The following is a 27,091-nucleotide window of genomic DNA, read 5'->3' as shown; positions in this document are numbered from 1 at the left end:
TCAAGTCACTAATGCCTATAGTTTGCATGTATAATTCTAGGTTATAGGATGTAGAATTAAGGTGGTATTCCCATGTCAGACAATGGGGACATCTCACTAGGATGTCTCCCCATTGATCGATATAGGTATGGTTCCACAGCTATATTGAGAAGAGTGGGAATGTAGTGGCTGGAGGACCCAGAGTTTCCCTGGGTCCGGCCACCACCAAGCACTCTCCCCATAGAAGTGAATGGGAGGACCAGATCAGTACATGCTCGTCTATGTTAGTCATACCACTGCATGCAATCCAACTATAGGTTGATAAGACCAAGAGCGAATTTTTCAAAAATTCTATCTGAATTCATTAGTCATGAAGAGATTTAAGAACCAGCTATTTCCCGGCTGCAGGGAGCATGCATCTTGGTGTACATCACTGTTCATTTCAGAAACATGCCTAGCTAGTCTGCTGTGGTAGTGACAGTTACTGTGCTTCAGTATGACAGGCATCACTCTTATAGCTCATGCACACGACCGTAAGCATTTTGCAGCCCACAATACCTTGATCCTCAAAATATGGATAACGTCTGTATTGCATCCGTTTTTGTGGCTCCATTATAACAATGCCTATACTTGTCCACCAAACTGACAAGACTAAGACATGTTCTATCTTTTCTGTGAAACAGCCATGTGGTCATATGGAAACAGAATGCACATGGAGTCATTTCTTCCTTCTGCCAGCTCCAGAAACATTTTGGCCACTGCCTGTTCCTTAGAAGGCCCTGACACCTGTCTGACATACAGTACTGATTTGACCCTTACAGTAATGTCAGGCCACAATTTCACCTCAATTACAGTATCACAGATAAACCAGTTTACTTATGTATAGAAGAATATAAACCTAAAATCTGTAGTATTAGAACAATTTTTAACCCCAATTAGTGTAGCAGGGTGTAATAGAATAGCTCCTATTAGTCCCCAATCTGATTTTTTCTTTTGTGAATAAACTTTCCTAAATCACTGTCACTAGTGCCTGTAACGTCTTTGCCTGCACTAAGTTCACTAGAAAATGGCGGACATCACAGGGGCTGGCTGCATAGCAGTATGGGCGATCCATCGTTGCCAGGCTTTCACTTTATAAACATGTGCAGCAGCCATTAAAAATGGTGATCAAATTTTTCCTGATATTTAGATAGAATTTCACTTTGTTAACTTCAATTCACTCAACACTAGATAAGACCATCCAAGGATTACAAATTCCTGCAAATGGATAGACTTTTTTCCTTTCAAAAATCTAAAAAATTACATAAATATATCTTTATTAAAGTTATTTACAAGTTATTACAATAAGAAACCAGTCTACAAACTAATGTCAAATACAGATTTAGTACTTAAAATAGTTAACGTTCCAAATCCGATTCTAGAGAGCAGTTATGTTGATTGGCAAAGTATTCCACTAGTCGTTTGGTGGTAGCACTCATTTCCTCATCTAGATACTCGGCAACAACAGAAGAAAACTTGCGCTGGAATGAAATTAATACAGTGAGTTTCCCAATTTAATGAAGGCTACTAGCATCCATGGTGCAGTGCTGGGGAGCTCCTGCTGATGGACACTTGGTGGTAATGCATCAGATTTGCTACACCAGAATAGTAGTTTTTTTCCAGATTGCAATATTTCAGCAAAAATTCACAAAAATAAAAAACCACCACAAGTGTTCTCCAATGTCCTGGTGGAGTACAAACCCAGATCAGTTATATTAAAAGACTAGATTATGGGCCCATTGACACAAGCGAGTCCATTTAGTGTGTGATCATGATCCTTCGTTCTGGACTTGCTTGAGCGCACAGTATTAGGCCTCATGCACACAACAGTTTTTTTTTGCGGTCCGCAAAAAACGGGTTCTGTAGTTCCGTGATCCGTGTCAGTTTTTTTCTTCCGTGGGTCTTCCTTGATTTTTGGAGAATCCACGGACATGAAGGAAAGTCGTTTTGGTGTCCGCTTGGCCGTGCGGAGCCAAACGGATCCGTCCTGACTTACAATGCAAGTCAATAGGGACGGATCCGTTTGACGTTGACACAATATGGTGCAATTGCAAACGGATCCATCCCCCATTGACTTTCAATGTAAAGTCAGGAGTCCCTATTATACCATCGGATCAGAGTTTTCTCCAATCCGATAGTATATTTTAACTTGAAGCGTCCCCATCACCATGGGAACGCCTCTATTTTAGAATATACCATCGGATTTGAGTTAGATCGTGGAAACTCAGATCCGACAGTATATTCTGTATAGTGATGGGGACGCTTCAAGTTAGAATATACTACGAACTGTGTACATGACTGCCCCCTGCTGCCTGGCAGCACCCGATCTCTTACAGGGGGCTGTGATCCGCACAATTAACCCCTCAGGTGCCGCACTGTCCACCAATGAAATTAATACAGTAGAGGGAGGGAGGGGCCACACTGGCCACCAATTAAATTAAAACTGGGGAGAGGGGTCTGCCCCCTGCTGCCTGGCAGCCCCTGATCTCTTCCAGGGGGCTATGATACGCACAATTAACCCCTCAGGTGTGGCACCTGAGGGGTTAATTGTGCAGATCACAGCCCCCTGTAAGAGATCAGGTGCTGCCAGGCAGCAGGGGGCATTCATGCCCACAGTTCATAGTATATTCTAACTTGAAGCGTCCCCATCACTATGGGAACGCCTCTGTTAGAATATACTGTCGGATCTAAGTTTTCACGAAGTGAAAACTCAGCTCTGAAAAATCTTTTATGCAGACGGATCTTCGGATCCGTCTGTATGAAAGTAGCCTACGGACACGGATGACAATCTTGTGTGCATCCGTGTTTTTTCACTGACTTGAATGGGTCCGTGAACCGTTGTCCGTCAAAAAAAATAGGACAGGTCATATTTTTTTTTGACGGACAGGAAACACGGATTACAGACGCGGTTGAACAACGGTGCATTTTCCAAGTTTTCAACGGACCCATTGAAAGTCAATGGGTCCACATAAAACGGAACAGACATGGATGCACACAACAGTCGTGTGCATGAGGCCTTATGATTTATAATGCTATGTGCCTCTGCTTTACTTTATTTCTACAGAATTAGTGACAAAGCTGTCAGTATGATTCTTTATCAATACGGTCAAGCAGAGAAAGTAAAAGGTGTTCCTAGGGATTGACCCCTAACTTCCTTAAAATAAAAAAAAAAAAAAAATAAGAGAAAACAAAAACACAACAACAGAACACCACAGAATTAGACTTTCCAGTAGTTCAATTTTTCTTGAATCCACCATGATGGCCAATAAGGAGAGTTAACAGATTACTTATCAGTGAGAGGCTACTGATCTAAGGACGCTCCAGCCTTCTCAGCCCAAGAAGGAGCAATTGCTCAGGTTGAATGGGCCTAAATCCTAGAAGGACAGGAGAGACCTTGCTCAGAATAGCAGATGTCAATGGTAGATCTGATCCTTCTCCCTATTGATGCTTTAGAAAGCTTCCTACCCTTATTCTGGCCTGCAAACTGCACTAGGAGTTTATAGTCCTTCCTAAAAGGACCTTGTGGCTTCTAGGTAATGGATAATCGTCCATCTTGCATCTAAGGAGTGGAACTGTTCCTCTCTTGGATTGCTATAAAAAGGTAATATAATTTCCAGATTCCTATGAAAACTAGCTACACCTTTGGTAAAAAAAAAAAAAAACACACAACTGGGTCTAATTTAAGAGACACCCTATTTCACCTATTCGTCTCCCAGAAGTAATGGCAATAAGAAAAGTGTTATTACACTTACTGGTAATAGGTTTTTGGAAGTCTCAACAACTGCACCCCTGAAATGACCCCACTCTGCCAGGGACAGGAAAAACATGCAAAGAGGTTAAAAATCCCTCCCCTTCCACCACCTTCAGTGACTTGCCAAGAAGCGGTAGGAGACCTATATCAAAAGTATTTACATATAAATAACCCCCATTACCACACACACTTTTTTTTAGGGAGCGAAATTCCCTGGGTGCCGTCGTGGAGACTTCCAGAAACCCATTACTGATAAGTGTAAACACTTTGTCATCTTCATGATGGCACCCCTGAGAACTAACAAAGGAATTGTCTTGGGTGGGGGGGGCGACCACTAAGGACAGGACCTTACGTCCAAAAGCCAAATCCTTAATATCTGAAACATCAACCCTATAATGCCTTGTGAATGTGTGCTCTTCCAAGTGGCTGCCTTACAGATGTGTTCTAAAGATGCTGATGCTCTCTCTGCCCAAGAGACAGTCAAAGATCTTGGAGTGAGAGCTAAACTTAGACGGAACCTCTTTCTGCATAGAGATGCAACATCTGGAAATAGCCTGTTTAATCCATCTTGATGTGGAACATCTAAATTGTTGAACTAGCCAGCCATCAGCTGCAGGGAAACAAGTGAGAGGCGGAACATATAAAAGCCACCTGACTGATAATGAGCAGCATCTGCGAAGGGGTGGAAACCCTTTCAGCAACAATGAAAACAAGAGATCTGTCAGATAGACTCTTGAATCTTCCGTCTATGTGAACTTCTAAGATCTCTCCCAGGGCCGGCGGTGACAGTAATACTGTGACTCATTAATCCTCTCTAACAATTGTACCTCAATGCCCTCTGCCATTTCATCAATTCGTCTAGTTAGTGCGCTAGCCGAACGAGGAACCTGTGCTAGCTTTTTAACTGCAGCCTCTCCTAAAAGCTCAGGGCAGATGTCCTTAGCAGCAGACAGGATCAACTCTTCACCAATAGTAAAGGACTAGAAAAAAAAAAAAAAAAATGAAAATGGTTGCTGGGGAGGTTGTTATATAGTAAAGGAGTAGACAACTTTCCTATTGGTTGCTAGGGATGTTGCTAAGCTCAGACAAAAACATTGCAGCCTTCTAATTGGCCCACAAGCAAGAAGCAGGGAGCGATCATGGGTCCAAGAAAAAAAAAAAAAGGCTCCCATTCTCCTGGTATTACTTCCACCCTGCTCAAGTAGTCTGCCCTTTGATTCAGTTGAATTGCATGTAAAGAGTAAAGATTTTTCTCTGCCCAATGACAAATTTTGTCTGCTGTTTGGCAGAGTAGACAACTCCTGATACCCCCCTGAGGTTGAATGAAAGCTACTTTCGTCATATTGTCTGAGCACACCTTCACAACCACCAGTGACCAGGAGGAACTTAAAGGTACCTGGACACAACTGGTTGATAAGTCCACAGAATTATCCTTTCACCAAATGCCTTCTGGGAACATAGTGAACCTGAATACTTCAGGAGAGCATCCTGCATCAAATAATGTAGCAGAGAGTTGGCCTGCCACGAGGGAGAACGCCCTTATTGGATTGCTCAAGATAAATAGGAAATCATTATATTCAGTATCTGAGTGCTAGAAAGTGGACTTAGTGTAAATTTACCAAATTCTTTGCCTGTAAAGTAACAGCATTGGAGAACTCAACTGACAATTGCCAGACCTGTTATAAGGAATTCCAGTTAAACCAACATCTGGATTATTGCTTTTGCTGTATTGATTAACTGTAATAACTGCCCTGAGATGATTGATTCAGTAAATGTTCAACTGTTTTTATTACAAATGGACTCCTCATCCTTTCTACTACTCTCAACATTTGCACCTTTACGGTGCTGGCGCCACGAACACAGGGGCCCAATGAGTCCATTTTGAACCTTTTGTATACAATAAATCTGTTCAGATATTTTACATTTAGGATTGTCCGAATTGATCCGTTTGGTTTCCGCACAAGAAAAAGTTAACATCCCGCAAATTGCTCCCGATTTCAGTTTCTGAACGCCCTCCTGTAATTTTTTATTTTGAAGAGTAACGCCTCATTCAAGTGATTTTGAGCTAAAACCAGGTGCGGCTCTAAACACCAAACAGGAGCAGATATTTATCTTATACCTTATGTCTGTGGAGGCTCCAATCCTGGTTTTGGCTCACAATCACCGATAGAAATCACTGACCAATACACAGACTTGTGAATGAGGCAAAAAGGGGAGATTTGTTAACCCGAACCTTACGGGGAGCAGAAAATCTATTCTGTAACCCAATTTTAAAGTCTGGAGGATTCACTGATCTTTTTGTAATATTCCTCCAAGCTGGCATAAATTCTGTCAATCTTCCCCCTACTCTGATGTGGATGGTTGGGAGGAGCCAAAAAGAAGGCCTACTCTTACCCCCTTTTTTTTTTTAAACTCCATCTGCCTGACTTAACCCTATCAGATCTACATTGCAGCTGAAATTTAAATCTCTTATTAGGCCTATCCTTGATCCTTCTCTTCAGGAAAACCTCTTTGAAGCCTTTTCTAGAATTTTATCTAGATCTGGTCCAAAAACATACTGACCATGAAAAGGGATAGAGCAGATTTTATTTTTAGATGCCATATCACTTTTCCATGATCCAAGCCATAATACTCTCCTAGCTGAAATGGCAAAACCAGAAGTTCTAGCTGCCTACGTACCGATTTCAGCAGAAGCATCAGCTAGAAACCCTGCTGCAGATTTCAGGAGGTCCTTTCATCGGTCCAAACATTGTAAGATAAATATCAGGCTGTGTAGAGCGGCGCCCCGGGATCTCACTGCACTTACTATTATTCTGGGGCGCCGCTCCATTCTCCCGCTATGTCCCCAGTATTTTTCGCTGACTTCGTTGTACTGGGAGGAGTCTGCCCGTTTTTTCCCTGGGCGTTCCTTCTCCCTGACTGTAGTGCTGTCCAATCACAGCGCAGAGCTCACAGCCTGGAAGGTTTTGGCAAGACCCTACATCAGTGGCGTTTGCAGCATTTGTCATTGTTAAATACAAGCTTGAAATACTGCAATAATTTTCTGGGTTTTAAAAAACACAATTTTTGGGCAAAATACTAAATTTGTAGCCTTTGCTGCTTCTGTCAGTGTGAAATGCAAGCTTTAGATACTGCTGTTATCTTCTGTTATAACAAATAAAAAACATTTTGGGCAAGATCCTAAATTGGAGGAGAGCGTCAATTGCTGAAAGATCAGAGTTGGCACCTGCAGCCGATGTCCATCAGTCTTTCACCTCACCCCCTTGCAAATTAGCCAAGCAGTCTGAGCCTCAAGTCATGCAGCAGTCTCTTCTGCTTTTTGAGGACTCTGTTAGCAGGGTTTTCCAGGGCCATCCACAATCTCTTCCACGTCTGGGGCAGGGCTAAGTGCACCGATGCCCAACCACTTATGTTTCAAAATGAGTAAATGGGAGGACCACCGCAGCACGTCTCGGATGATGACGAAACACAGGTACCAACTGCTGTGGCTTTCTGCAGTGTGCAGGCCGACAAGGAGGGCAGGGGTGAAGACTGGGTGGAAGAGGATGTGGATGACGACGAGGTCCTCGACCCCACATGGAATCAAGGTCATGCAAGTGACCTGTGTAGTTTGGAGGAAGAGGCGGTAGTCGCACAGAGCCACCAACACAGCAGAAGAGGGAGCAGGGTGCAAGAGTGGAGCAGCTGTCCCCTAGACAGTACGCCTGCTACTGCCCAACGCAGCAAGGGACCAAGCACACTAAAGCCAGCTCCAAGGAGTTCCCTGGCATGGCAGTTCTTCAGACAACATGCTGACGACAAGACACGAGTGGTTTACACGCTGTGCAATCAGAGCCGGAAGAGAGGCATAAACGTTCTCAACCTGAGCACAACCTGCATGACCAGGCATCTAAGTGCAAAGCACGATCTGCAGTGGAGTAGACACCCTAAAAACAAAGAAAGGTCTCTGGCTCCTCCTGCTTGCTCTTCTGCTGCAGTCTTGGCCTCTTTATCCACCTCTGGAGTGACAGTCCAGCCCGCAAACACAGGATCTGCCAGCAACACCACCTCCTGGGTCACCAAGCATCTCCACAATGTCTCACGGAAGCATTCAGCTCTCAATCTCCCAAACACTGGAGCAGAAGAGGAAGTACCCCCCTACCCACCCGCAATCCCTGGCCCTGAATGCCAGCATTTCAAAATTACTGGCCTTTGAAATGCTGTCATTCCGTCTGGCCATCCCTTCCCTGCACAACCAAGTGGGGGACAAAATCAGGTGTGCACTGCCATCTGTGGCAAGGTCCACCTAAACTACGGATACGTGGACCAGTAAGCACAGTCAGGGACGTTATGTCTCCCTAACAGCACACTGGGTAAATGCAGTGAGTAGAGGCAGATAGCAATTTGGCGCATGTCCTTCCACCACCGAGGATTGCAGGGTGCTTCTCTTTGCCTCCTGTTGCTTCCTTATCCGGTCAGCGTAACACCTTCACCTACCCAGCACAGCCTGGGGTAAACGACAGCAGGCAGTTTTAAAACTTATCTGTTTGGGGGACAAACCCCCACACCACGCAGGAGCTGTGGACGGGAATGGAACAAGAGACGGATGAGTGGAGGATGACGAGGTGGAGGATGAGGAGATGGAGGAGGAGGAACAGTGTTCACAGAAGGGTGGCACCCAAACCAGCTCATGGCCATCACTGGTGCATGGCTGGGGGGATACAGAGGACACAGACAATACACCTCCCACAGAGGACAGCTTGTGTGCCAGGCTGCCCAGATGCAACGACATGAGCGATTACATGCTGCAGTGTCTCCGCAACGACCGTCGAGTTGCCCACATTCTAACTTGTGCGGATTACTGGGTGGCCACGCTGCTGGATCCCCATTACAAGGACAACGTACCGTCCTTAATTCCGTCACTGGAGCGTGATTGTAAGATGCGCGAGTACAAGCGCACTCTGGTAGACGCGCTGCTGGTGGCACAAGGCGAAGGCAGATGAGGAGGAAGAGGTCGCCAATGCAGCTGTGGCACCACCAGCACGCAGGGTTACCATGACCGAAATGTGGAAAAGCCTTGTCAGCACACCACAACAACTAGCACCACCAGCTGATATGGAACATCTTAGCAGGAGGCAGCTTTTCAGCAATATGGTGGAGCAGTATGTGTGCACACGCCTACACGTACTGAATGACGGGTCTGCCCCCTTCAACTTCTGGGTCTGCAAGTTGGGCACATGGCCTGAACTTGCCCTTTACACCTGGGAGGTGCTGGCCTGCCCTGCAGCCAGTGTATTATCTGAACGTGTGTTTAGCAAGGTAGGGGGCATCACAAACAAGTGCAGCCGCCTGTCCACAGCCAATGTGGACAAGCTCACGTTCATTCAAATGAACCGGGCATGGATCCCACATGACTTATCCGTATCTTGTGCAGAATAGACATGTATACTGACCTTACCCAGCCATTGTTATACTAGAGCGCAATTGCTCATTGTTGTATTTTTGACATTTCCCACTCTTTTGGAGTGTACCCCAATTAAAAAAATTCAAATTAAAACCAAAACCCAGTGTTGGCTACCTAGTCCTCCTCCACCGCCGCGTCTACCGCCTCCTCAAACTCTTACTCCATATGGAACTCCACCTCATACGTTAATGCACCTGAATGGATGGGACAGAAGTTCCAGTTAGTCTAGCTTACCCCCTGCTAGGGGTCAGGTGTGAGGCCAGAGGACCTTAAGCTCTGTGGCCACGGAGGCCAAAGCTTAAAGCCTCAGGAACTAGGAGGAAAGTTTCCTGGCATAAACTAGAGTCACACTACAGAGAAGTGCAGCATACAGTAGAAGCCGAGTTACACAGCAAGCCTGTCAGTACAGCAAAGTCAGAGAGAAACAGATGTGCAGGGTCCCACCACATGTGTGAAAAGAGGACACTTCAAACATCTGAATATGTGTATATTAACCTCAATGTATGGCATTTCCTATTTTTGGGCTGGCAATGTCATTACATCCATTCGCCCCTAGGTAGTGCAACATCCCAGAGTTATATTACGAAACTCTTTTATCCCGCTACAACCTGTTAAGTGTATTTGTACTGTCATCTAATGTGATTTTATCCAATTTTCTCACATATATGCATTATAATCCTTGTTAAATATATTTTGCTGTAATTTTCATGTTCACCAGCAGGTGGCAGCAATGTGTTCAACAGGGACTTAGCTACAGTTTAGGGTTTCTAGACTGGAATAGTTTATTCCAGTTTAGCTCACACCTCTTTGAGCAGAGTGGGGCTCGCCCATGTCCTGCCTCATGGGGAGGGAAGGAAGTTCAAGTAGTGTGCCAGCCACCCCTGCCAGGAGAAGGCTGTGCTTGTAGGAGCTCCCAGTTATAGGGATCCAAGACGGAATCTTGTCTTGGCTGAGACAATTGATAATCATTCCCAGCCTGAGCTTGCAGCCTCAGCCTCTCCGTGCAATAATGATTCCCCCTTTAATGCCCAGACAGTATGATATCCCTTAGTTCTCCACAGAGTATGATACCCCTAAGTGCACCCTCACAGCAGGGTGATCCCTTCGTGCCCCTGACACATTGCAATGCCTCCTTCGTTCCTCCCCACAGAGTATGAATACCCTAAGTGCCCCCTCACAGTAATAATCCCCATTGTGCCTCCTCCACAGTAATAATGCCCCTTAATAGTATTAATGCCCATTGTGCCCTCTCCACAGTAGTAATGCCCTCTCCATAGAAATCACTATTGTGCCCCCTTAATAGTAATGTCCTCTGTGCTAGGTATGCCCATTGTGCCCCCTTCACAGTAATAATGCCCTCTGTGCACCCTCCATAGTAGAAATGCCCATTGTGCCCCCTCTGTTAAAAAAAAAAAAAAAAAAAACACAGTAGCTACTCACCTTGTCCCATTCCTGAAGCTCACTGTCCTCTCTCCCCTGCAGACACAGATCGCTCTGCAGCACTGTTTGGGCTGATCTTATGCAGATTTCCGGGCTGCAGGCTCCACCCACACAGGCTGGCAGAACGATAAATGCCGAATGGTGGAGCAGGGAGAAGTCTTCATGCTTCACCATTCTGTGCGCAGCCGGCCTGAGGGAGGCGAGGAGCACAGGGAGCCAAGCAGTGAGCAACAGGACCACAGCTCCCTGCGCTCCAACAATGAGCGCTTCCATCTGTATTGATGGAAGCGCTCATGTCACGGATCAGAGTGGGGGTAACTAATCCATGGGATGTCAATATGAAAGATAGCTGCTAGATCAGGACAGGAATCAGGTCACCTCCTATCACATCCCTAATTCTGACCCTGTCTCCTAGCCGTATAAGCCAACCCTGATGGTAGGAGGGCTCATACTCAGGAACCTAAGATCCCTACTAGCCCTCAGGGTGGCCCTGGACCAGGAGCAGAGTAAGACAACCTGTTCCTCCACATCACAGAGGAACTGGAGTCTCACTGGCCAAGCTGCAAGGAAAAGGGAACATGTACAGCATATGGCAATGGCAGGCAAGTAGACAAGTATCACACATACCTGCCACAGACAGAGCCTGGAACCCATGCACGAGTGCTGATGTCCACAAGAACACAAATGGACACAGCCCATACCACACATCACACAGGAACCCAGGACCATAAGCTGCAATAAACATAAAGACACCACTAGACATAATACAAGAACAATAATGTCTAACATAACTTATGACCACAGGGTGGCCCTCAGTGGACAGTTGGAATAATACCAGGAGGATGACTCCAGCAAACCGCATGGCTGAAGTACCCCTCAACTTCTGGAATCCAACAGGAGCTAAATAACCAGGCAAGGGATGGAAGCTACTTAAAGGGGAAAAGCACAAACAAGCACACACTCCACCTGTTACCGCGGGCAACGGCATGCGTGGCAACCATGCCCTGGGGATCAGCCAGAAGGCCGAGACACTGCCTCCACATGCACACAACACCACACGTTGCCCCGCGCAACCACAAGTGAAGGAAAGGGTCACTAAACACACCATAGGCCGTGACAGCTCATTGTTTCTGGACTCTGGCACCACGACAGACGGCACCCAGGTGCATGGACCACGGTCTGCCAGTTGGGTACCCCTGCTCTAGACCATGGACAAAAACAAACTCTTTACCTCCCTATTTTGGGAGACCTCTCTCTCCTGACTCCTGTAGGAACAGCAAACACTGATGAGAGCGTGGGTGGGGCAATTTAAACTTCTCCTGCCTCCACAGAGGTTAAGGGTCAATCTCCTTGTTGACAGTCATGGTGGATGAAATAAGGAGGGCAATGGTGGGGGTTGGGGATTGACACCCTGCAATGAAGCACTCTGTACTTTCCTCATTGATTCTATATTAAATCTGGGCGGAATAAACAATATATAGAAACTGAGACAGATGTACAGTATGTGCCCTGAAATTATTAGGATCTGTGAATTAAGTGCTTACATTGAATGTCTTAATGCGAAAAACTTCCAGCCGCAGAAACTCCTCCATTGTCAGTTCATCAGTGTTCTTATTCAGGGAGAGGAAGCCACACGTGTTTGAACGCTTCGAGTGTTCAGTCCTATGGAAGACAAAAGTATTACACTTTAAGGTTAATTATAAGGATATGGTCATACCCCTTTTTTGGCATGGGTTTTGCAGCGGACTGGACCGCAGGGGCAGTATGTGTGTGCACGGTAGGCTGATGGGGGTAGTAGTCGTACTCACGGTTTTGAAGCTCCCTGGGACCGGCTTGCAGTGATGAGGAAGACAGCACTAAATCCTTCAGGAAACACCAGCCAAATGAAAGTTGAGGTGCCCTTGATGGTAATGGGTATGCTTAGGGTGCTTTGGTGGCTGGGCCCCTGTGTTCGTGACACCAGCGCCATGAGGTGCAATTAGGAGATGTGGGATAAGGATGTGGAAGTTTTGTAACAAACTCCCAATACTTTACTGAAGCTGATCCAAAAGGTCATTAATGTATGCAAAAGTAGTTTACAACAAGGCAGCTTTCACAGCCATTCAGATAAGTTCCCAAAAGTTGCAGAAGGGGTAGTTTCACTCTATAGCAATCTTTCTCCCTTGTTTCTCCAGGCTGGAGGGATGGACTCTCTGCTGTATTCTTTAATCATATACGTCTGTATCCTCTATAGGAATACTATATTCTGACAGTTTGCCTTTCTGTTATTGGTTATGGTGGGCAGTTTGCAGCTTAGAATATCTCCACCTAATGCAAAGGAGACTAGAGCCCGATAAACGACAGTTTCCTTCCTTTGCCAATATTCTCACTCTCTCAGAGTTGCCTGGTTCTTCTGCAATCTTTCCCTTCTATGGGCTGGTACATTGAACTAACTTTGGAGTTTTTGTAACTCTCCAAGATGGCTGCCAAGTTGCAGCTTTGTCCTCAGACATCACACACACTGACTTCCTTCTCCTCTGTACTGTGTGCAGGGTGGAGTCAGCCCTGGGAGGCCTGTTAGAACCTCCACCTCCCTATGCAACTTTATTGGAACTCATATACAGGCACAATTTACATGAAACACAATCACAGTATTAAGGGGCTGTCAGTTAGTTTTTTGTAGGTTTCTAACTAATCAAATGTAACAGCTTTGCCATGCACTTACTGCATCTGTAGTTGCTCCTTTCTCAGATTTCACTGAGGGTCACATGACCTTTGATGTCAGCTTCTCTCCCTGCTCTGATGAGGATTCTGCACAAACCTGAAAGAGCAGATGTGTGTCTGTACACCAGACGTCACTGTGCTGGCCATGCCTCCCCCATCCCCCCCTCCCTTCACTGCCTTCTGCTCTCTCCCTGGATTCTTAACCCCTTCAGGAGCACAGAATCAGGGCTGAAGGCTTTAGTTAGTAGCTGCAGGCAGCAAGGAGACAGATGCTGGGCACAGGAGTCCACAGACTAAAGAAGTTCTGCACAAGAACAGGTAGGGGGGAAGATCCTGTATGTATCAGCAGTGTCATTGTACAGCTGGGACTTGTAGTCCTACAAATACAACAGTAGCCTCCCACTACGTGTGTGGGCACTGCTTAAAAGCACTTTTTTTTTACCCTAAAAATTGTACTATGCTGTATTATATGACTTTGTACTAATTTACTAGTGATGAGCGGGAGGTGCCATATTAGATTTCGTGATATTTCGCAAATATTCGATTGAATATTCGTGTTATATTCTTTCGAAATCGAATATTTGTAATTATTCCAATTATCGTGAATAATATGAGATTTAATTAATCGCGTATTGCAATTTTTCTTTTGATAGTATAAGGCAACGTTCCTATGACTAATTGACTATGGCTAGGCTAATATGTGTATTTTACGAAATTTCATAATATTGCTCTAACTTAGTCTTTTAGAATATTACGAATATTCTAAAAGACGAAGTTAGAGCAATATTAAGAATATACGTAAAAAGTTGAAATCGCTATTCGATTATTATAACTTGAATTAATCGAATTGCGATTTCAATCGCAATTAGAATACTCACGCTCAGCACTATAATTTACCTGCAAAATCCCTGTTACAGGCAGATTAGGTGTAATTTATACATCCCACCACTAGATAGGGATATGGAGATTATAATATATATTTTTTGGAGTCTTCACTCTGCATTCTCTCCCACTAATCTACACACACACCTAGGTCAGGCTAGTTAATCAGTTGAGATCAGAGTTGAGAATGGATCAGAGTTTGGAGCAGATCTGAGTAGATCAGATTAGATTAGTGGGAGAGAATGCAGAGTGAAGACTCAACAGCGCAGATTAGTGAGTGGAGCCAACTTCGCTATGAAGTAGTACCAAGGTGTGAGGTGCAGAAGAGTGTTTTCCTTCTGTGGCCGGACTATACACTTGCATCCCTGACCAGTAGGAGAGAGTTTGCCTCCCTGGAATAGAAACAAGCTTCTTAAGGCAGCCACACCATACTTCTGGGAAACAGGGTAGCTACCTGTCCTTTCCCTCCAAGCTGAATATTGGGACAAGGTATAGGACTGAGCACATCAACAGGAATAAGGTACATCCCAACCACAGCTCAAATCAGGCCTAGGAAAGCCTGGAAACAGTGGACTTGCAGATTATCTCTCATACCAACAAGAGACTGTATTTTGTACTGCTGCAACCAAGGTCATCAACAGTAAAAAGTTGTCAGTTCTAGCTTTCTGCTAACCATGAGTAAACTGATGAACTGTGTTTTATTATTTGGTCCCTCATCGGTCCACCGTGCACCTCACGTGTTGCCCCTGTGCTACTGGCTGGCTGCACAACATGCTGCAGAGTCTCCCAGCAGGCAGACTTGTCACTCAGGGCAGCTCTTATATTCACTCCCTTTGCAGAGCAGGGCAGGGGGAGGGGCAGAGATTGTTGTTATTGCAGGTAAACCAAGCCAGAAGAGAACCAGGGGAATTAGGAAATATTTTTTTTATTTACCTAAAGTTTGCTTAGTTCAAGTATATATTGCTGCCCATCAGATTTACAGTGTCATGTACATTTTTTTTCATAACTCCGAGAACCCCTTTAACCACTTCAGCCCCGCTAGGTGAAACCCCCTTCATGACCAGAGCACTTTTTACACTTCTGCACTACACTACTTTCACCGTTTATCGCTCGGTCATGCAACTTACCATACAAATGAATTTTACCTCCTTTTCTTCTCACTAATAGAGCTTTCATTTGGTGGTATTTCATTGCTGCTGGCATTTTTACTTTTTGTTATTAATCAAAATGTAACGATTTTTTTGCAAAAAAATGACATTTTTCACTTTCAGCTGTAAAATTTTGCAAAAAAAAAAACGACATCCATATATAAATTTTTCGCCAAATTTATTGTTCTACATGTCTTTGATAAAAAAAAAATGTTTGGGCAAAAAAAAAAAAAATGGTTTGGGTAAAAGTTATAGCATTTACAAACTATGGTACAAAAATGTGAATTTCCGCTTTTTGAAGCAGCTCTGACTTTCTGAGCACCTGTCATGTTTCCTGAGGTTCTACAATGCCCAAACAGTAGAAAAAACCCACAAATGACCCCATTTCGGAAAGTAGACACCCTAAGGTATTCGCTGATGGGCATAGTGAGTTCATAGAACTTTTTATTTTTTGTCACAAGTTAGCGGAAAATGATGATGATTTTATTTTTTTTATTTTTTCTTACAAAGTCTCATATTCCACTAACTTGCGACAAAAAATTAAAAATTCTAGGAACTCACCATGCCCCTCACAGAATACCTTGGGGTGTCTTCTTTCCAAAATGGGGTCACTTGTGGGGTAGTTATACTGCCCTGGCAATTTAGGGGCCCAAATGTGTGAGAAGAACTTTGCAATCAAAATGTGTAAAAAATGACCGGTGAAATCCAAAAGGTGCACTTTGGAATATGTGCCCCTTTGCCCACCTTGGCATCAAAAAAGTGTCACACATCTGGTATCGCCGTACTCAGGAGAAGTTGGGGAATGTGTTTTGGGGTGTCATTTTACATATACCCATGCTGGGTGAGAAAAATATCTTGGTCAAATGCCAACTTTGTATAAAAAAAATGGGAAAAGTTGTCTTTTGCCAAGATATTTCTCTCATCCAGCATGGGTATATGTAAAATGACACCCCAAAACACATTCCCCAACTTCTCCTGAGTACGGCTATACCAGATGTGTCACACTTTTTTGCTGCCAAGGTGGGCAAAGGGGCACATATTCCAAAGTGCACCTTTCAGATTTTGCAGGCCATTTTTTTACACATTTTGATTGCAAGGTACTTCTCACACATTTGGGCCCCTAAATTGCCAGGGCAGTATAACTACGCCACAAGTGACCCCATTTTGGAAAGAAGACACCCCAAGGTATTCCGTGAGGGGCATGGCGAGTTCCTAGAATTTTTTATTTTTTGTCACAAGTTAGCGGAAAATGATGATTTTTTTTTTTCTCTTTTTTCCTTACAAAGTCTCATATTCCACTAACTTGCGACAAAAAATAAAAAATTCTAGGAACTCGCCATGCCCCTCACGGAATACCTTGGGGTGTCTTCTTTCCAAAATGGGGTCACTTGTGGCGTAGTTATACTGCCCTGGCAATTTAGGGGCCCATATGTGTGAGAAGTACTTTGCAATCAAAATCTGTAAAAAATGACCGGTGAAATCCGAAAGGTGCACTTTGGAATATGTGCCCCTTTGCCCACCTTGGCATCAAAAAAGTGTCACACATCTGGTATCGCCGTACTCAGGAGAAGTTGGGGAATGTGATTTGGGGTGTCATTTTACATATACCCATGCTGGGTGAGAGAAATATCTTGGCAAAAGACAACTTTTCCCATTTTTTTATACAAAGTTGGCATTTGACCAAGATATTTTTCTCACCCAGCATGGGTATATGTAAAATGACACCCCAAAACACATTCCCCAACTTCTCCTGAGTACGGCGATACCACATGTGTGACACTTTTTTGCAGCCTAGATGCGCAAAGGGGCCCAAATTCCTTTTAGGAGGGCATTTTTAGACATTTGGATCCCAGACTTCTTCTCACACTTTCGGGCCCCTAAAAAGCCAGGGCAGTATAAATACCCCACATGTGACCCCACTTTGGAAAGAAGACACTCCAAGGTATTCAATGAGGGGCATGGCGAGTTCCTAGAATTTTTTTTTTTTTTGCATAAGTTAGCGGATATTGATTTTTTTTTGTTTTTTTCTCACAAAGTCTCACTTTCCGCTAACTTAGGACAAAAATTTCAATCTTTCATGGACTCAATATGCCCCTCACGGAATACCTTGGGGTGTCTTCTTTCCGAAATGGGGTCACATGTGGGGTATTTATACTGCCCTGGCTTTTTAGGGGCCCTAAAGTGTGAGAAGAAGTCTGGAATATAAATGTCTAAAAAATGTTAAGCATTTGGATTCCGTGAGGGGTATGGTGCGTCCATGTGAGATTTTATTTTTTGACACAAGTTAGTGGAATATGAGACTTTGTAAGAAAAAACAAAAACAAACAAAAAATTTCCGCTAACTTGTGCCAAAAAAAAGGTCTGAATGGAGCCTTACCAGGGGGGGGGGGGGGGGTGATCAATGACAGGGGGGTGATCACCCATATAGACTCCCTGATCACCCCCCCCCCCTGTAAGGCTCCATTCAGACATCCGCATGATTTTTTACGGATCCATGGATACATGGATCGGATCCACAAAACGCATGCGGACGTCTGAATGGAGCCTTACAGGGGGGTTATCAATGACAGGGGGTGATCAGGGTGATCACCCCCGTGTCAATGATCACCCCCCCTGTAAGGTTCCATTCAGACATCCGCATGATTTTTTACGGATCCATGGATACATGGATCGGATCCACAAAACGCATGCGGACGTCTGAATGGAGCCTTACAGGGGGGTTATCAATGACAGGGGGTGATCAGGGTGATCAACCCCCTGTCACTGATCACCCCCCCTGTAAGGCTCCATTCAGACGTCCGCATGTGTTTTGTGGATCCGATCCATGTATCCATGGATCCGTAAAAATCATGCGGACGTCTGAATGGAGCCTTACAGGGGGGTGATCAATGACAGGGGGGTGATCAAGGAGTGTATATGGGTGATCACCCGCCTGTCATTGATCACCCCCCTGTAAGGCTCCATTCAGACGTCCGTATGCTTTTTGCGGATCCGATCCATGTATCCGTGGATCCGTAAAAATCATACGGACGTCTGAACGGAGTCTGACAGCGGGGTGATCAATGACAGGGGGGTGATCAGGGAGTTTATATGGGGTGATCATGGGTGATCAGGGGTTTATAAGGGGTTAATAAGTGACCGGGGGGGGTGTAATGTAGTGTAGTGTGGTGTTTGGTGCGACTGTACTGACCTACCCGAGTCCTCTGGTGGTCGATCCTAACAAAAGGGACCACCAGAGGACCAGGTAGGAGGTATATTAGACGCTGTTATGAAAACAGCGTCTAATATACCTGTTAGGGGTTAAAAAATTCGGATCTCCAGCCTGCCAGCGAGCGATCGCCGCTGGCAGGCTGGAGATCCACTCGCTTACCTTCCGTTCCTGTGAGCGCGCGCGCGCCTGTGCGCGCGCGTTCACAGGAAATCTCGCGTCTCGCGAGAAGACGCGTATATGCGTCCAGGAGGAATAAAGCAACCACCTCCCGGACGCATATACGCGTACAGCGGTCGGGAGGTGGTTAAGCAGTGTTTCAGGACACTGCAGTTTCAGTGGAAAAAAAAAAAAAAACCTGAGCTGTAATCGCCTCCCAGTGTTTTTAACGGGAAGCCATGCTTCATACAGCAGAGGAGATTTCCTCTGCGGTTTTCCAGACTGCACCAAGAAAGTACACGTCCATTTTTGACACCTTGGAAAGCTGCAGCAGGAGCCTGCTCGCAATTTAGTGCCATTGGATGGAGCCAACCCGAAAAGGGAGAAAAAAAAAATAAAAAAACACAGAAACTGCAGAGGATTTGCTGTGGGGTATGTGAAGAGTGTTGACATGGTCAAAATGGGGCCTTGTGAGCATACCGTAAGGCAGTGATGGCTAACCTCCGGAACTTCAGCTGTGGTGAAACTACAACTCCCAGCCTGCTTCATTCATTTCTATGGAGTTCTGAGAACAGCCAAGCAAGTGTACATCTTGGGAACAGGGGCGTAACTACCATAGCAGCAGACCATGCGACTGCTATGGGGCCCAGTCTTAGTTGGAATTACCTCCTTTTCTACTGGAGGTGGAAACTTAGTCAGGACTCCACCCTCTAAAGGAACAACTTTTATCAAATGGTGCAGTGGAAAAATTGCCTAAAGGTCATTCAAAAGGGTTTAGGCAGAGACCTCTCTGTCCTGTGTGGGGGGCCTGGTTTGATCCTTACATCTCCATGTACACCACTGCTTAGGAGTTTTAGTTTTACCACAGCTGGAGTGCCGAAGGTTAGCCATCACAGCCTTAAGGGATGTGCCAATAATCCATACCAAATCAAGGCAGAAACACTGCATATTTAGTGCAAATGTCATCCTCTGAGGTTTGACATTTGCACCACAAGTAGACTGCTGGAAATCTCTAGCATGTGGAGGAGTTTATTTTTTTATTTTTATTAAAGCTCATACCCTTTGCTGCTACTGCAGATGCTGTGGACTTCATGAATTTCCACTATGGAAAATCCACGGCATTTACATTTTGCGTGGCCGTACCAAGGGTATGTCCACATAGGCCACGTTTTGTTGTGGAAAATCCATGCACATTTTCACAGCCTTGTGGTAGATTTAACATTTGCACCACACGCATCACATGTGAATTTGTTCCATTCAGTGAGATTTTTCTTTTAACTTGCTACTACTGTAAAATGTTAAAATGGGAGAATCCCATGCGTTCCACCCCACCAGAACAAAATACATTTCCATGTTTAGATTAATAAAAAAATAAATAAACTTACAAGGGGTCATCATCTGGCTCCCAGCCCTCCAGCTCCTTCAGGCAGAAAAAACAGCAGGCGACATCAGGCTCATTCTCGGTCGGGCAGTGCACAAAGCCAGCTTTGGCCATCTAAAGAGACAGGTGTAAAGCTGAAGTCATCTGTGTTAGTCCCATGTTCATATGTTCCTGCATTGCGGAGCTAAAAAAGTAATTCGACTTACCAGTAATTCCGTTTCCTTAAATCCACCATGACGGCGACATATGAGATTGACCCCTTGACCTCTATAAGGGTAGGAACACAGTTTAAAATGCCACCACCTACTCTCACCCTCAGTGTTTACAAATTACCAAAATGGGTGCAAACCTATATTCTATTTGAGCATTTCTTCATACTCAATATCTGATCAACTAAGGGAGGCAATATCCGAGCCGTCATGGTGAATTCAAGTAAACAGAATTAACGGTAAGTCTAAATTACGGTTTTCCATTTCTTCCACCATGACAGCTACACATGAGAACTACCGGGTTACTTGGCGGGGTAGGGGAACAGCTTGCAGAACTTTCTGGCCAAAAGGGTCAGATCTGTAGAAGCAGATACATCTATACAATAAGGCTTTATGAATGCATTTATAATTGACCAGGTAGCAGCTCTACAAATCCTGTCAAGGGAAATGCCAGCATTTTCCGCCCCAGAAAACAGACGCCATTGCCCTAGTGGAATGGGCTCCAACGTTAGCGGGACTAGTAAGACCAGTCATTGAGTAACAGCAGGATATCGTGGTTTTAATCCAACAACCTATGGAGGCCCTGGAATCTTTTTCTCCCCCCCTTTATTTTGACCTGCGAACTGAATAAGGAGATTGCCGTTCTTCCTAAATTGTTTAGTGGCTGTTAGGTACTGGATAATTGTATCTCTTACGTCGAGGAATTTGAACTGTACTTCAGTAGAATTTTGTGGGTCTGTAGAAAAAGGAAGGTAGGTTGATTTCCTGATCTCTATGAAAATTTGAGACCACTTTTGAAAGAAAACCCGGATCGAATCTCAGTACTATTCTGTCCGTAAAAATTGAATAAAAAAGGTAGGGTTCTTGGCAGGAGAGAGCCTGAATTTCTCCCAGGCATCTGGCTGATGTTATAGCTATTAAAAATGCTGCTTTGAATGAAAAGATGTTTAATTGAAATGTCCAATAGAGTAAACTTCGACTTCATTAGCCCTCTCAAGACCAAGTTTAAATCACACTGAGGAACCCTTGGGGTTAGAGAGGGTCTTAGTCTGAAGGCAGCTCTTATAAGTCTTTTTATCCATCTATGGTTGGCTAAGCACATATCATAGAAGGCCCCCAAGGCGGGGATCTCGACCTTTACCCTGGGTTCACACCTGAGCGTTTTACAGCGCGTTCAAACGCGCTGTAAAACGCTCAAGACATGAAATCCAATGCTTCCCTATGGGAATGGTTCACACCTGGGCGTTTTACAGCGCGTACGAACGCGCTGTAAAACGCCCAACGCTCAAACAAGTACTTGAGCTTCTTTGGGGCGTTTTGACGCGCGTTTGTGGCCATAGGACACTGCAGTCAATGACACAAACGCGCGTCAAACGCACGTTTACTATTACAAAAAACGCGCATAAAAACGCGCTACGAAAACGCGCGTTTGCGCAACGCTCAGGTGTGAACCCAGGGTTAGCGTACTAGGTCTAAGGCCAATACCCAACCCCCTCTGGAGAAAATGTAAAATTTTCGGGATACATGGGGGTGACCTATTCGGGGAGACTTCCCCTAGCCAACTACAGTATCTTTTCCAGATTGAGATAAAGCCGAGGTGACTTTTTCCTGCTAGATTTCAAAGTATTAATTATCTTTTCTGAAAGCCCTTTACTTTAAGATTTTGCTTTCAGAATCCAGACTGATAGCTTGAACAGGCTGGGGTCCTGGTGAAGGATTGGGCCCTGCGATAAAATGTCCTTCTGAAATGGTATTTTCCACGGTTCTTCCACAGCCATCTCTTTTAGGATGGAGAACCAGCTTCTCTTGGGCTAGTAGGGGGACCACTAATATCACTGTTACCTTGTCCATTAATATTTTCTGCAGGACCCGAGAGATTAGGGCTCAGGGAGGAAAGGCATATGGGAGATTCCATGTCCACCTATTTGCAGCCAAGAAATACTAGAAGTGCACAAATAGTCCCACAACATGGACAGTGACATACCAGATGTAGTATTCGAATTTGCGATCTCCATAAAAAAAATTTCAATGCAAAATATCGGCAATATAATTTATGCGCATGCGCAAATGCACTATACAGTACCCAAATGCACTATAAAGAAAGTATATTGGTATCTAACGCCCCGCTTCAATTAGTTTTTTTGGGGGGCGACTGGTATATCACACCAGTAGAAATGATTTGTTCCAATAACGCTTGTCCCTCTATATACCTGCAGTATCGCAGCAGAACCGCACACAACTGCCGCACAATACAAATGCACTATAATATACTTTCTAACATAGAAAGTATATTATAACATTGCCTTCCTTGTACAATCTATTAGAATATACATGAAGATAAAACATAACCTTTAATAATTTTACTATGAGGGTCCATTCACACGGACACAGGCAATATGCATTCCGCAATTTGTGGACCGCACATCGCCGGCACTATAATAGAAAATGCCTAATCTTGTTTGCAATTGCGGACAAGACTAGGACATGTTCTATTTTTTTTGCGGAAACAGAAGCACAGATGTAGAAGTGCGGATCCGCAAATGCGGATGCAGACAACACATTCAGGCCCCATTGAAAATTAATGGGTCTGCACCCGTTCCGCAAAATTACAGAACAGATGTGGACCCATTTTGTGAATGGAAAAAAGATATCCCTCAAAATGAAAATAAAATCACTTCCGGTTCCGGCGCGGGCATGTAGAGACGCGTGAGAAAGTTGCTCCGCTTCACCGCCGCATAATACCAGCTTGTCCTGCTTCTCTGAGCACAGCCGGAGTGCCATTGCTGCTCCAACGTGGTATAGAAGCTCTGTATGGAGCGTTACTTATTGAGAAGTGGGCAGAAATCTACGACCCAGGCAGCTACTGATACAGTGAGCACGGACGGGCCCTGTCCTAAGATGGCGCCGTTTCCTCCCCCCTTGCCAAGACATGAGTCGGTGGACGAGCAGGAAGCCCCGGCTGTTAACACTCAGCTGGACTTGTTTGAAACATCGGGCAAAACGGTGGATGTAAAGATGCTGGCCATTGAGGTAGCGAAACAGTTGGCACCGGACATTATAGCCTCATTATCCACCACCCTGCACGCTGCGCTTAACAAACTACAAGAGGAGGTGGAGTTGCAGGACCACAGAGTGTCCGAAGTGGAGCAGCGGGTGGCCTGTATGGAGGAGGAGGCTGCTGACACGGCACAGAAAATGCGGGACCTCTTTCAGCTGGCTGAGAAGCTTAATGATCGGGTCGAGGACCTGGAAAACCGTTCCCGACGTAGTAACCTACGCTTGGTGGGTATACCCGAGTCGGTGTCGGTAGCAGAGTTGCGACATGTATTTGAAGCAGTGTTACCGCAGGCTCTGGGTCTCCAGGGAGGGAAAAGGAAAGTGGAGAGAGCGCACAGAGTGGGACCCTGGAGAGATCAGAAGTCATCTACCAATGGCAGAGCGGATCAGAGGCCAAGACAGGCGATCTGTAAGTACCTGGACTACTCTGACAAGGAGGACATTTTGCGGGCATACCGCGCAAGAAGAGAGCCGCTGATGCTGAATGGTGTGAAAGTCCTGCTGTTTGCTGATTACTCAGCAGAAGTAGCGAGGAAGCGGAGGGCCTTTGGGGCAGTCTGCACTAGCCTCTTTAAGGCTGGAAACAGGTTTTAGCTGGCATACCCCGTGATACTTCGGATACAATTACCTAATGGAGGTTCCAAGCATTTCACCAATCCCATGGAGGCGGAGGAGTTTGTGCGGCTCCGGATGGGCAACAGACAGGAGTCTGTGGGTGTGGAGGAGAACCGTAGAGATGCTGAAGCTCGAGATGGGGGCAATGGATGGAATCGGGTGTCCCAGAACTCTTCATCTCTCCCGCAGAGGATATCCAAGTTCCAGAAGCTGTCGGGATCCAAACTAGTGAGAAAGTCAGGTGGACTGTGATCCTTTGTCAGGTTCAGTTATGGTTAATTTGACCTAATTTGATTGTATGGCGTTATTATAGTTCGATATGAAGCTCTACAGGGACATTACATGATTCCTGGGGACTAGTGGCTATAACACCTAGTCGGCGGTGATGGAACGCGTCTATTGCCTGAAAAAAGGAAGTTCTCAACCTAATTGTGGTGTTTAATAACTGGTTAGAAACAATTTTTTGTTAAAGTTACTAGCCTCCATCGGCCATGATTTTAATGTGGCTGGGTTTTTCCTTCTTTGTTTTCTTTTTTGGTTTAGGGGCACTATATGAGCGATCAATGTGTAATGATAACCAGAGTGCTGTCGGGCTGGGAGGCAGTGCTTTGATGAATACTATTCATGCAATGACGGAAAGGTGGGGAGGGTTTTTCTGTCGGCGGGTGGGTCTTAGGCAGCAGAAATTCCTGAGAATAATCTCGTGGAATGTGAAAGGTCTGAGGTCTCCTAACAAGCGCATGCAGGTCCTGAGACAACTACGTAGGATGAAGGCGGATATCGCCCTGTTGCAGGAGACCCATCTGTCGACGGTAGACTTTTTTAGGATGAAGAAGCTGTGGGTGGGAGAGGTGTACGGGTCTGCAGCTGTAAATAGGAAGGCAGGAGTCTTGGTTCTTATAAAAAAAAAAAAAGGCCGTGTGCATGAGGCCTTAAACACACCACTCTCCAACATGCAAGCCTCCCTTAGGCCAAGTTCACAGACTGCAGGGGGATTACAGCCACTATTTTCTTAAGTCATAGCAACTACAGTGGGGGGTCATTTACACCAGGTTTTGGCATAAAAAAATAAATTAAAAAAAATAAAAAATTGTAAAAATAAAAAAAGTCACAAGACCCCTTTTTCTCAGCTTTTTAAACTCTTATGGGGGGGGGGGGTATAAAATTGTTTATTTAGACGCCGGTCTTAATACCCCTTTAGCTGGGCGCCAGCCTCTACATAACTTCAGCATATCCACCGCCTGTCTAAATCTACGCCAGCTGCCTAGACCATTTTCTATGCCCAAGGTCTCATGCACACAACCGTATGTATTTTGCAGTCCACAAGAAACTGATCCGCAAAAAATACAGATGACATTTCATATTTTGCGGAACAGAACAGCTGGCCCCTAATAGAACAGTGCTATCCTTGCTTGTAATGCAGACAATAGGACATGTTCTATTATTCTGTTTAACGGAAATGCGGACGTACGAAAACAGAATGCACACGGAGTAACTTCCATTTTTTTTTGTGGACCCATTGACATGAATGGTTCCGTGCATAAAAATAAAAAAAAAAGCCTAAAACAGGTGTAGAAAATAATAAATATGATAGGCCTGCCACCTCATCCCCTTCTTTAGAACTGGCAGGAGCGGGCAAAAGTCCCAAATTGTGGCACAAATAACATCTGCAACAGATGTAGAACAAAGTTCTTAAGCCACTGTGGGGCACATTTATCAAGCTCATCCAATTTTGGCCATAAAATTAGACAGGCGGGTTTGCTTCATTTGGCTTTCTTTTGCAAGCATTTATTATAAGTTACAGCAGTTGATCCATTAGACTAGGTACATTTATAAAGCCTCTTGCACACAACCGTATGGCTTTTTCAGTATTTTGGAGTCCGCAAAAAATACGGATAACATCCGTGTTTATTCAGTTTTTTGCAGAACGGAACAGCCGGCCCCTGATAGAACAGTCCCATTCTTGTCCGTAATGCAGACAATAATAGGACATGTTCTATCTTTAAATGGAACGGAAACACTGAAATACGGAGTACCTTCAGTTTTTTTTTTTTTCGGATCCATTGAAATGAATGGTTTCGTATACGGTACGCAAATAAACAGAACGTAAACGGGAAAAAAAAAAGTTTGTGTGCAAGAGGCCTTAGTCTGACCTCTGGTGGTTTCTCAGTCATATTTACTTAGGCTAGGTCTACATGACAATTTTTATAATGATAGTCTATGGTGTCGCACTGCGACGCCACAGTCACAAAAAAAAAAAATTCTGCAACTGTCGCGTCGCAGTATGTCGCAGTGCGACACCATAGACTATCATTATAAAAATTGTCGCACGACACATGTTCCAGTGTAGTTGTGTCCTATCTGCCGCGTGACACATGTCGTCGTGTAGACCTAGCCTTAGACCCGTGATGGCTAACCTCCTCTGCTCCAGCTGTGGTGAAACCACGACTCCTAGCATGCTCCATTCATTTCTATGGAGTTCTGAGAACAGCCAAGCAAGTGTGCATCTTGGGAGTTGTAGTTTTAGCACAGCTGAAGTGCCGAAGATTAAGCCATCACAGACTTAGACCTTATGCACACAACCGTGTGCCGGCCCGACCCGTATTGCGGCCCGCAAACAGCAGGCCCTGGCCGTTCTGGCACCGCATCACGTGTGCATGAGCCCTTAGACTGATTCAATTTATTTGCACAGGAAAAAAAAAATAAAGCCACATCTTTGCAGAGAAAAGTTGAATGTCTCCAGTAAAGTGCAAAATTTAAAAAGTCACAAGAGTTAGAAATTTTTTGAATTGGTCAATAAAATGAACAAGGCACAAAAGCTTCCAAACAAGGCGCAATTCCAGTAATAAGAGCAATTATTTATTATTTTTTTTAAAGTCTAAAACAGGCACAAACAGTTTGGTAAATGTGGCTCTAGGCATCCCCCAGTCGGCACTTACATTCTCAGGTGTGCACTTGCAGTTTTCGGAGAAGGGCCAGTCAGTAAATGTACTCAAGCGCTTGTTATAGTCATACATTATTCTGAAGTCCTTCAGATGCTGCAGAACTCGCATAAACCTTTTCTTTGACCCATTCAT

The 27,091-nt window shown here is 44.8% G+C and overlaps 1 protein-coding gene across 1 annotated transcript; it reads right to left on the bottom strand.

Annotated features, from left to right (window-relative positions):
- Positions 1 to 1,376: 1,376 nt before the first annotated feature.
- Positions 1,377 to 27,091, bottom strand: BIRC5 (baculoviral IAP repeat containing 5). Its single transcript, XM_044288277.1, has 4 exons — positions 26,954 to 27,091; positions 20,138 to 20,247; positions 12,197 to 12,314; positions 1,377 to 1,499 (listed from the first exon to the last, which is right to left on the bottom strand). Exons 1-4 carry the CDS (start codon positions 27,089 to 27,091, stop codon positions 1,377 to 1,379), a joined length of 489 nt encoding a protein of 162 aa, XP_044144212.1.

Source organism: Bufo gargarizans, chromosome 3 (genome assembly GCF_014858855.1).
Source record: "Bufo gargarizans isolate SCDJY-AF-19 chromosome 3, ASM1485885v1, whole genome shotgun sequence".
In the NCBI taxonomy this organism is placed as follows: Eukaryota; Metazoa; Chordata; class Amphibia; order Anura; family Bufonidae; genus Bufo; species Bufo gargarizans.
This window is presented reverse-complemented; position numbering and strand designations above follow the sequence as displayed.